Source organism: Lolium perenne, chromosome 3 (genome assembly GCF_019359855.2).
Source record: "Lolium perenne isolate Kyuss_39 chromosome 3, Kyuss_2.0, whole genome shotgun sequence".
NCBI classification, from domain to species: Eukaryota; Viridiplantae; Streptophyta; class Magnoliopsida; order Poales; family Poaceae; genus Lolium; species Lolium perenne.
Genome location: NC_067246.2, coordinates 333,757,724 through 333,770,020, shown reverse-complemented (window position 1 = coordinate 333,770,020; position 12,297 = coordinate 333,757,724). Strand labels below are relative to the sequence as shown.

At 45.0% G+C, this 12,297-nt stretch overlaps 1 protein-coding gene across 1 annotated transcript; it reads left to right on the top strand.

The window, feature by feature from the left end:
* Positions 1-6,324: 6,324 nt before the first annotated feature.
* On the top strand, positions 6,325-7,772 carry LOC127338915 (serpin-Z2A-like). Its single transcript, XM_051364861.2, has one exon. The coding sequence runs from the start codon at positions 6,339-6,341 to the stop codon at positions 7,662-7,664; it is 1,326 nt and encodes a 441-aa protein (XP_051220821.1). The 5' UTR covers positions 6,325-6,338; the 3' UTR covers positions 7,665-7,772.
* Positions 7,773-12,297: the final 4,525 nt, after the last annotated feature.

Here is a 12,297-nt window from a genome sequence, read left to right as displayed (position 1 = left end):
ATTGTGGTTTTATTAATAATGATATGGACAAGGAATCAAGTATATAGTTGAATTTGATTATTTGTGATTCTTATGCCTATCTCCCTTCTTCAGCTAATATGTAAGAGTGTCTTATATATCCACTTCCTTATGTAGGAGCTTGAGAAATGCAGTAGACTTGAAAACGTTGCTGAACTTTTGAAGGACGTTCGAGTGGGTTTTCTTAAGAGTGTTTATGCAGTATGTTTCACTTCCTTCATGAGTTCTGTAGTCAAAATGTCCTCTAATGGGAAAATAGGAACCACTAACAATAATTAAGCTTTTGTAGATGCAACGATGGTTTACCATTCAGGTTTACAAAGTTGAACCTATAAAAAAACTAGAGTAATGATATATATCGATGAGCTCCACCTGAAGTGCTCACAGATAAAGAGTCTGAATATTTAGAAAGTCATCTTTTCCTTCATTTCATTGTCTTTGCATTTATTTTTTTAAGTAGTATTGAATTTGAGAGTTTTACTCTTAATAATTACACATAATCTCAGAGTGCTAAACTTCTTGTGCAGTCAGAGGAAACAACAACCGGTTGTCCAAACAAGTAATTAGACAAGGATCTCAAGTCTAGAGGAAAATAGAGAATTAACCTGTGGTTGGGTGGTTAGGAGGACAGTGACACCCCCAGCCCACCAGAGTTGAAACCCCAGGTTTGACACTTTGGTGTCTCATTAAAAAGACGGAATATTCTTCTGTGGGAGGCGACGTCCCGTCGATAGCGATGCGCCTGTGGTGACTTCGTCAATCTCAAGACCCGTCGGATAAAGGTGTGCGTGCGTTTAGTAACATGTTGTCATTTCCAGTCAGGCAACTATGGGCTTCACTCCTTTGTTTGTAAACTTTACATGTCATATATGCCAAGATAGTAAGGATGGAAGCTATAGCTTGAGGCACACGATGGAAGATCATGGCGGAGAGGTTGATAATTTGCTTTTTTACATTTGTACATTTAGTACGCACAAAACTTATTACTTTTTTGTCACCATTATTATGATATTATGATTGGGGATAAAATACCATCTAATCTAGAGCAGAGTAACAGAGCTTGGAGAGAAAATATATGGATGCAATCCTATATAGCGAGTATATGACGATTTGGAAACAAATAATTAGCCCCATCTGTATCAAGTCGTTAACCAATGGTGGTCAATTTGCATTTTCTAATATAACTTGATGGTCTCCTTTTTTCCCCTCAGAAGAATATGAGCCAGTTCTTGTTTATGTTGTTGATGGTGAAATGGTGTCCGAGCCTTAATTTTTGGGGTTATAGAGCCATTGCCAACACATGGGTCATTGATGTCATTGATCGAGCCAGAACTTAGAAGCTTACCGCGGCAACTGAGTGCTGGCTTCACTGGCGGTGACAAATGTTGAGCATCTGATAAAGGAAACAACAGTCCTCGCAACATGGCCATAGAGTAACATGTCATTAATTCATTGGATAGTTGACTCCAAAGTATGCATACAATTGATAGCCTATACTAAGGCTTTTTTAAGAGATATGGGTGATTGCTTCACTGGGTTTACTTATCTATGCAGCCTACTAGATTATGCGGTCTATGCGGTCTGTTTTAGATAGACTGGCTGAATCATATGTCATATAAGCCTTAAAAGTGTAGGACCGCACGAGCATGTGTTATTTTGTGTGAGATAAGCCGCATTAACTGCTTAAATATCTACCACTGAACTATAGATTCTGACTTATAGTTGTGTGCACCAGATATAGATTGATGAAATTTCAGTACATAGTTAATGTCACATATGCATTAAACCGCCAATGTTCTCTCACTGGCGCGGCGTGCCGCCGCGCCCTCTCTTGCTAGTTGTAACTATGGAAGAACTTATTGTCATTTCCAGCAAGGAGCACATCAGTGACTCCCTAATTTTTTTTTTTGCTACCAATGAAATGCCTACCAGTAGACTATCCGCTAAAAAGCCACGAGGTATAGATAGTAGATGTTTCACCAAAAAACACAATACTTGATGCAGCCCTTGGAGAGAAATTCTGACTTGTCCTTGCAAACAAGTCTTCCACTGTTAGCTTTTCTTCTCTCAAAGTGGCAATCGACGATGAAGTGGTTCTTGTCGCCGCAACTGTAGGACATCCTTGCTTTTTGCCCTTCTCTTGATGCATTGGAAAAGCTTGTCGAGGTATCTCGAAGGGAGTATCTAGCGTTGTCTCTTGGGGAGTCTCTTGGAGAGTAGTCTCTTGACCTTGTACCTCTTGCCTTGTTGCCACACCAAAACTTCTTGGCCGCAAGAACCATGTGCTTGTGGTAGCTATACTTGATTTCTTTGGTATCCAAATTCATGAGTTCGTCATCACTCTCACTTTCTTCTGACACCTTGGCCTTCAAAGCGAGATTGGGCTTGTGAGAATTGTGGGCGCGAACAACTAGCTCATCGACATTCTTCTTGCAAATTGGCCAAATTGGGGGTAGAAATGGGCAAAAATGAGCAGGGTTGGGAGAAGGCTCGGGTTTGTGTGGAGGAGTGGAGTAATGGTAGTGGGGGGGATTGGTTGTTGGGCAGAAATAACTGCCCAGGTTACTGCCGGCGTACTAGGACGTGGGTGCGCCGGCAGTATTAAGCCGATCCGGCTAAATGTGTTGCGGGCCAGGCACAGGAAGTATTGTCGGCGCACCGGCCCAGGGGCGCGCCGGCAATAGCTAAATTCCACCGGCGCGCCCCTGGGCCGGTGCGCCAGCAATACTTCCTGGGCCTGGCCCGGTTGGGGGGAGCCACGACCTCCTCTTTTCGCCGGCGCAACTTCCTGGCTGGTGCGCCGGCAGTGCGCCATCATCGCCGGCGCGGCGGCAAAGTGGTGCACCGGCACCACTTGCCACCGGCGCATGTCCAACGTGGTGCGCCGGCACCACTTGCCACCACCTATAAGCCTTTTCCTAGTAGTGTTGGAGATGTCCATGGCAACAATTTCGCTTAGCACTTCATTGGAGGTCATCAGGAGGTAGTCGGAGTTTTTCCGGATGGAATTCAACCTTTGTTCCTCATATGGAAAGAGAGCATTATAGAATTTCCTCTTCACCCACTTGTCATCCGCATGAGAAGCACCAAGTTCTCTCATTTGAACGGTGAGGGTGGTGAGGCGCCAGTACATGTCTTGGGCGGACTCTCCTCCATTCATCACGAACCCATCCACGGAGGTGTTGACCTCATCGAACTTCGAGCTTTGTATACACTTGTTTACGAGGAAAATGTCATCAAGCTTGTTCCAAGCCTCCTTGGCAGTCTTGCATGTGCGAATGTGCGCTCGATCTTTGGAGGTAACCACCAAGTTTATGATGTGGAGGGCGGTGGCGTTGAGTTTGTCTTCCACCACCTCCCTCCGGTTGAGGTTGTCGGGGTTGTACGGCTTGAAGCCTTCCTTGATGATGCACCAATGTTCGGTGGAAGTGCTGCAAATATGAGATTGCATCAAGAATCGCCAATTCGCAAAACTAGAAGACTCAAGAGCAGGTGGTGATACTTGAGACAATACATATGTGGAATGGGGATAGGGGGATTTGGCGTATAGTTATTTGGTGGAGGCACCGCATGACTATCCTCCTAATCTATCTTGTTCTTAGAACCTTCCTCCTAGTTAGTGGAAGTGCAGGTGTCTCACGCCCTTTCCTCCTCTAGAGGTTTGCCCTTTGAGGGGACAAACGCCATGAGTGGATTTTCAGTGGAAGCTTTTGAGTAAGGATGGCAATTTTATCCACGGCTATCCGGCCCAATGGGCATGGATATGGAGGGCTGATTATGCCCACGAATTTCATGGGGCGGATATCCGATAACTCATGGGACGGGCATGGGTAGAGGTTTTTTCCCATGGATATCCAATAGATATTCGGCTCACACGTGGTATTTCACGTAGGCCTAGTTGCCCCTACCTTGAGGCCAAACTCAGTGAGTCTAACATGTAACCACCGATTACCACTTCTTTCATGGCCTCCCCCCATGACTCCCTTGCACGTAATGAGGAAGTGCTTGACTGGCGGCCCTCCCTTCCACCTCTCCGGCAGCCCGGATCTCCTCTGCCAAGGAGACACACTAGTAGGAGTGGGCTTGCTCTCACCGTGTCATCCTTCCTCCTCCTCATATTCATTGCCTACATAATTATTGCTGAAAATGCTACGGAAATATTGTCGAAAGGCTGCTAAAATGTTGGTTTTATGCTCAAATATGTTATGTTCATGCACATAAGTGCGTAAACACATGGATATCCATGGATATCCGGATATCCAATGGATTTGGATTTAGAGCAACATCCATGCCCATGGATACTTTCATGGGAGGGGTAGAGCGAGGATGATGGATTTGGGCGCATGGATCTGGTTTTGGTATATCCATCCAAATCCGCTCCATTTCCATCCTTACTTTTGAGGGAGAGTCCACGGCAATCGGAAGGGGATTTTTTTGGGACCAACCTTGCAAACATAGCTTGCATTTGCGACATGATGGATGACTCCAATTTGTTGAGGTCATCCAAAGTAGCCATAATGCTAGCCGTAGTTGGCAGAGTTACTTTATCCTTGGGGAGGAGGGTTTAACAATACCCTTATCCTTATGTGTCAAGTCGCATATTAATCTTAGGCACTTAAGCACATTAAGAGCCGATGCTCTGATACCAATTCAAAGGGCATGTCAGTGTCTAGAGGAGGGGGTGAATTGGTACTACACAAATTTTTATCCTTTTTAATTTTTATGGAGGAGCTGAAACGTAAAGGTGATAACTTAAAAGTAAAGGTGGACCTATATGATGCAATGCAAATAAGTAAATGGAAACAAAAAATAAAGAGAGCGGGATAAATAGGTAGCGAGACAACCAGGGAGCAAGCGAAGACGAGACGCGACATGTTTTCGGTTGTTCCTTCCCAAGGGAAGTTCGTCTACGTTGAGCATGTGTGGCACCACAAAGGTTGCCAACCTCCACGAAGGTGTCACCTTATTCCTTGGTGCGCACACCACAAAGGCGTACCCACTTCTTCACTAAGTAAGGTCAGCCGAGGCGGCTAACCTTCACACAAGGTTGGGGCAAGACTCCACAAATAACTTGGAGCTGAGGCTCCCAACAACATCTAGAGCTAGTACAAACTAGATCTAGCCTCTAGATAAAATCTCAACAAGGATCCCCACAAATGGAGATCGAGGGTTTCCTAATCCACAAAGGAAAGGTTGGGGGTTTTCGAATTTTCTTGGGTAGATAGGTAGATCGGACCCTCCTCCTTCGATTCCCAAAGTTTGGGAAGATTTGATTGGCTAGAGAGGTATATCCACACAATTGAAGCTCAACAAAAATAGATGCGAGAGAGTGTTCTTCGTCTTCAAAACGGATAAATCTGAGTAGTTCCTCAGGTACTTATATTTGTACGTTTGTGCTAATTCTTAGTGAACTGAGATTTAGGTTAGAGCTTAGTAGAATCTGCGGCCGCTGAATCACGCAAAGATTCGTTCGTCGTCTTCTACCTTGACGAATCGGAGCTGGTGACAACGCGGCTGGCCGTGTCGGAGACGGGGACACCGATGATGGACCTTAGGGTTTAGGGTGCGGGTGCAGGGTGCCGGCACTGGAGAAGAAGGTGGCGATGCTTAGAGGGATGGCCCGGGCAGCGGTGGACCGGCGGAGGGGGGGCGAGCTTGGGGCAGGCCGGGGCGGCAAGGTGGGCGGCAGCACGCCAGCCGCGGGCGGGGTGGACGGCGGTCCGCCCGGCGGTGGCTGCTGGGGAGACCGCAGGTGGAGAAGAAGATCGATCTACAAGCTTTGCCTGACTCCGGTGATGGAGGGGCGAGGACAGCGGCGCGCCTTCGGCTCGTGCTAGTGTTTGTAGTCGTCGCTAGGTGGTCCGAGTACCAATTTGTAATTTTCTTTACTTTTTGGCTTATTTGTACTACTGTTGATAATTATTAATAGATCGGTGAATTTCGCGCAAAAAAAAAAAACTTAGCCCTAGACAGACCCTTATTTGTATCACATAGCTTGTAGTTTTTCTTTTCCGAAACTATCCCTATGTCTGAAGCTTGACGCGACCATAAGACCATTGTTTGCTCTAGATGACCGTCATTGACTTTGCCATCTGATTGGATGAGATCCAGCGGAGGGATCCTACCCGGCCCCGTTGTGCCAATCACAAATCGGACGGTAACCCGTTCTCAAGCCATCTTTCAATTAGGGTTTTAGAACCTATATAATTACCATATCACATCTATAGAATACCGTCTATATATACATACCCCTGCGCCGTCTTGTCGATCTACTATTCTACTATCCTCACGTACGTATACGTACACATCGCAATCGCAGAATGGGAGACCACGAGGAGCCGAGGCCAAGCAAGAAGGCACGGGCGTCGGCGGGCTCCGGCGGCCTGACTGTGTTCGCGCTCCGTCTGGCGAAGCAGCTCGCCAAGGGCGACAATACTAGGGACAAGAACGTCGCCTTCTCGCCGCTGTCCGTGTACACCACGCTCGGGCTGGTGGCCGCCGGAGCCCGCGGCAAAACCCTCGACGAGCTCCTCGCCGCCCTCGGCGCCTCGTCGCCTGACGATGTCGCCGGGTTCGTGCGCGGACTAGTGTCCGACTCGTCCGGATCCGCAGGGCCGCTCGTCACCTACGCCTACGGCGTCTTCCACCAGGAAAACATGAAGCTCGCCGCTGCATACCGTGACACCGCCGCCAAGTCCTACAAGGCCGAGATTCGCGCAGTCGACTTTGCCAAGGTAAGAGAGAGCACCCTAACCTTCTCCTCTCGTCGTTGGTCATTGTTGCCGTATGTTGTTCCGTACCAAATATCGCGTCGTGCGTCCGTGCAGGGTGATAGGGAGAAGATCCGGGAGGAGATCAACAAGTGGGCGGCGGTGGCGACGAAAAATCTCATCTCTGAGATCCTCCCGGCGGGGTCCCTGAACTGCTTCTCCAGGTTCGTGCTCACCAACGCCATCTACTTCAAGGGCGTGTGGGAGAACCGCTTCCCGGAGACGCTGACCCAAAACCGCAAGTTCCACCGCCACGGCGGCGCCACCGTCGACGTCCCCTTCACGACCTTCGGGGCCGGAGACCGCATGCTCTTCCTCTCCTACCACAAAGAGTTCAAGGTTCTGAAGCTCCCCTACAAGGCCGGCAAGGGAAAGGCCTCTGCCGCCGCCCAGGGGCAGTACTCGATGTGCGTCTTCCTCCCTGGCAAGCGCGACGGCCTGCGTGCCATGGTGGCCGCTCTCGCTGCCCGAGGCTCCGTGCTCGACCACGTGCCGAAGCAACTTAGCAAGGTGAGGACGGTCCTTCTGCCCAAGTTCAAGCTCTCCTTCTTCTGCAGCCTCGCCAAAGTCCTTCAAGGCCTGGGGCTGGTGGAGGCGTTCAGCAAGGAGGCCGACCTGTCCGGGCTGGTGGAGAAGAGCACCTGCGACGTGCGCCTGGACGAGGTGTTCCACAAGGCGGTCGTGGAGGTGAACGAGGAAGGCACCAAGGCGGCAGCCTGCACCGCAGTCATTAGCCACAAGAAGCAATGCGCCAGGAAGGTGACCTGCCCGCTGGAGTTCATCGCCGACCACCCGTTCGCGTTTTACATTGTGGAGGAGGTCTCTGGGGCCGTGGTCTTCGCCGGTCATGTGCTTGACCCTTCTAGCTCACACTAGTAATACGGGTTTCTTATAAAAATAAAAAATAATGTAATTCGAGCGCATGGCTAATTAATTAGTGGATCTCATAACTGAAGAATACTTTCTGATACATTCGAAATACTCCTATGCTCTGTAAAATACTTGTGCTTATAATTCTGCTGCAGTGTACTTTTCGTACCGTATCTTCGGTTGCTTTGAGTTGGTTGCACGGTGTAAGCGAGAAGAACACCTATGCTCTGCAAGCAGCTTGATTGTCCTAGTTCACTCTCGTGATCATCAGAAAATATACCCTATATAAAAGTTTTCCAATTTTGCTGCAACCACAGCGAATTGAACACTGTTGGGGCATTTCCTCCATACAGCTGTGGACAGGTAACCTATTTTTACACTTTTGTTAAAATTCAGTCAACTGATTTCCTTTTCGGCACCAGTCGGATCTTGAACCGCTCGTTTCTGCGTCGTGATTCAGGTCATGATTCAGCCAGCCTGACTCAGCCTCGTGACCCGCAAACAGTTTTCTTTTCCCGGTTTTCTTTTCTCAGTTTTTTTTTTCCGTGTTATATTTCGAATAGGGAGTATACCCTTTCCCCTTTTCTAGTGTGTTCTTCCGTTGAGCGGAGGACGAGGTGCGAGGAGGGGGCGGTGCCGCGGTGTGTTGCAGATTCATCGGCGGGGAGGGTGGAGGTGAGCTCATTCGCCGGTGGGGTGGTGGTGTGTTAGCAGTTTTTGTCGGTGGAGGAGTTATTTTCTGTATTCTTGTTGTTCGTTCATCGGAGAAGGGGGCCGTGGCTACGGTGAGTTGCTTCTTCGGCGGAGGTTGGTGGAGGCCAGAGAGGGCGTTGAGGTCGTTGTGGAGGAGGGTGGTGTGTTGTTGAGTTCATCTGAGAAGAGAAGAGGGGGCGCGGCTACTGTGAGTTGCTTTCTTCGGTGGAAGTTGGTGGAGGTGACAGAAGGCGTTGAGGTTAGTGCGAAGGAGGCTGGCGTGCTATTCGGCTTGCTTGTTAGCTCATCTGGTTCCGCTAGTTTTCATAGATGCGCGCGTGCTATTCGGTTTGCTTGTTAGCTCATCTGGTTCCGCTAGTCTTCATGAATGCGTGCTTGTTAGCTCAACAATTTTCAGTCATGTTTGTTTGTTTGAGTTAGATCTTCCTAAGGTTGGTTTGATTTTGCCTGATTTAGGTCCGTTTCATGGATGTAGAAATCCTTCTTCTGTATTGTCTCTACAAATTTCATGTCATATAATTCCCTATAATTCTTGCAGATTTATTACCTAGTTTTCTAATGATACGGTAGCTAGCCCGTGTCACCACACGATTATAGCATACAAGCTATACACACATTAGCTTGTTCTCTTTGATTTAGATGGTATTGCAATTCTGAAAAATATCGTAAGCGTTGATGGCTATATTCATCAAAGTTCTAAACTAGCATTTTGTAAGTTGTGTTAAGATAGCAATGATAATATGCACACTGAGTGAGGTCTAAGAGGTGTTTTGAGCATTTCATATTCTGTAAGAAGTGTTGATCTTCATCTGTAGATGTCCTCATTTCTAGGTTCTCATTTGTTACTTTTCTTTTTGTGCTTCATGCAGGGTGACCTTTCTTTGTGGCAATAATTCTGAATGGATTGTTTATTGCAATCATATGCAGATGAATCTGTATCACCTCCGGAATCTATGAGTCACAAGGTCAAACTCTATGAAGATGTTCTCACTGATGGTGAGAGTGATGAGTTCTCAATGATACAAAAAGTTCTATTTGTTTTGCTTTTGTGATTTTACCATTTGTGTTCGTCGTGTTTATGTAATTTTGAATTTCATTGGAATTTTGTAGGACAAAGCTGTAAAGGATGGCAAGTTTGATGAAGCACTGCTCAAGTTTATGAGTATCTGATGACGTTGGGACTCCAAGAGCAGAGTGTCATAGTCAGAGAAGCTTCTTTTCCCCACAAGGGTGACTTGAGGGTTTATATTGAACTCTCAGGGAATTGGCTCAGAGGTATCTGTTTTCCTCTTCTTCTAGCAATTATGTAAATCAATGTTTTGCCTTGTCTCCCCAACTCCACCATATGGTTATCAAGCATAATATTTTGTATTAGTGATTGTAGATAAAAAAAATTAATAAAAGTAAATTAAAGTAAATATAAAATACACTAAGTAAAGCGGTAAATATATAGTTGTTTTTGGGTTTTATGTGTGATTAAGTAAACAAACTATTTTTTATTTTCAGATTAAAATAGTGATGCAAGTAGAAAGTAAGATAAATGCAGTAGAAAGGTGTTTCTTATGATTAAAGTTAGACATGTGTTCATGGTTGTCTACTCTCTTTTTAAGTTGTAGTGGATACTAACAATTCATCGATGAGATAATATTGATGGAATTCAATATGCGTTTGATAAGAATGCATATGGGCATCCCATCCTAACATAGAGATGGTCCAACACATCACTCTTACACTCCGCAGGAAAGGGAAAACTCCAAGCTATCTTGTATTAAGAATTAACAGAGCATAGCTTTAAGTACTTTGACATGATATTTTAATATCAAATATGCTACCTTGAGAAAAAAAAGATTCTCACTTTTTTCACATGATAAACATAGCACATGCATTCACTTTATCCCATCCCTAGTGAGTCAACAAAGAAAAAGGTAAGACCATAATAGATCATGAATTTATTATCACTATTCAATCACTAAAACCATGCTACTTCATCTAATACACACATCTCCACACACATGTTCTTGCATACAAGTTGGATCAGAACAAGCACTTAAGAATAGGCTACATAATATGCATCTATCAACACATCATACACATAATAGATTCCAATCTCATATCTCAATATCGTAGACCACATAGGAATTACATATATGACCATAATCATGTTGGACAACTCATATGGTACTAAAATCTATGAAGAACAAGAGATAAATAGATAAAGCTACTGCCACAAACCCATAGTCCAGAGGTGGACTACTCCCCCTTCATCATGGTGTTGATGTGGAAGACGTTGGAGAAGGTGGAGGTCCCTCCGGCGGCGGCTCCGGTGGAATTCCCCCCTCCAATCTTTGCTGCTACAGTCTCTATTTTGGTGTTTTGGTGTTTCTGTGGCTCACTCCTCGAGTAAACTTGGGGGTCATATATATATGGATTTTAGGTCAAACAGAGTCTGTGTGAGAAAGAATCAGGCGAAACAGACGGTCGATGGCGGAAATAGGGTGGTGACACGTCCACCCTTACTAGACGTGCCACCACCTCTCTTTTGGGCCTCGGACCCTCCCTTGTGAGGTCCAAGCACTCCAAATGCTTCTCGTGGTGAAATATTGACATCCCCAAAATCCAAGCTCAATTTGACTCCGTATATATAGGTCCCTGAAAGTGGAAAATACACAAAACTGGATTTTCCTGTTCTGTAGAGTTATAACCTAAATAAAGTGGATCATTGGTAAATCCAATAAATCAATATAAAACATGGATATAACATCATATATGTTGCAAATATGTGGAATATGTGTCATTAAAGTACAAAGTTCATGTATGCATTTTATATGCATCAACATCCCCAAGATTAATCTATGCTCGTCCTCGAGCATAAATGTGATACAATTAACATGAACTTTGGAGTTTATTGCATTTCTTCTATACTATCATGCAAAGGTTCACAAGGTTCGGTCATTAAAGAATAATAACAATAAGCAAAATTAACTATAAAGTGATATCTCTCATATTCTACAAATAATGCATAATAATAAGCGGCATTTTAAGAAAATAAATGAGAAGTATTATGAACCATAAAGTATGCTTGGATGATCCTATAGAAATTATTTGGAAGACACCTTTTCTTCTCTTCTGATTCATTTGACTCTTTTTACTCTTGAATAAAGAAAGTAAGTAGGAAATACATGTGCTAGTCCTCCAATAAAATAAAAAGATAAAAGAGAGCATAAAGTAAGGTTTTGAGCTATGTAACCATGTCAACAATAACTACTATATTAAAGTGTAATAAACATCTTTTTTCTCCTAATTTTAGGTTTATTTTTTATGTGCCTCTTCTGCTGACACGTATAATCAGTGTTCTGTTGTTGTTATTTAGTGTAAGTTCTGGGGTCATCTTGGAATTCGAATTTTAATCTGGCTTCTCACGTGTGAAAGGGGTTCATGTGCTAGGTCTGGGTGCGTGTAGCCTATTTTCTCTTCCACACCGTTGTTCTTTTTGTCCCACATGGTAGGCCCCAGCTGTATGGTAGAGCGGTGCAGTGGCGAGAGCAGCGATTTTAAAGGAGCCGGTAGATGTAGGTGTTACATCTACCATTCACACTCTGCTGAGATTGGTGAGGCTTTTGACATTTATCTAATATAAAACTAATAATTGAAACATAAGTAAAACTTTTATGAAACTAAAGTGATACATGGAAAATATTGTGAAACAGTCTGACAAAACGTGAAACTGATGACATCATTGCTGACGTCACTACGGTTTGTTTCACAAAAATATTAGTGTTTCAGTTATGTTTCAATTATGTTTCAAATTTATTTTACAATTTTGTGACAAAATTGGTCAACACATGGCTGACGTCATTGCTGACGTCACTGCTGTAGGTACCGTTCACTGTAAAAAGAGGTTTTCCCTCTCTCGATGGCTCCAACT

Bases quoted from the DNA above. Each gene is read 5' to 3' on its own strand.
- LOC127338915 (XM_051364861.2), top strand. From the start codon at position 6,339: ATGGGAGACCACGAGGAGCCGAGGCCAAGCAAGAAGGCACGGGCGTCG.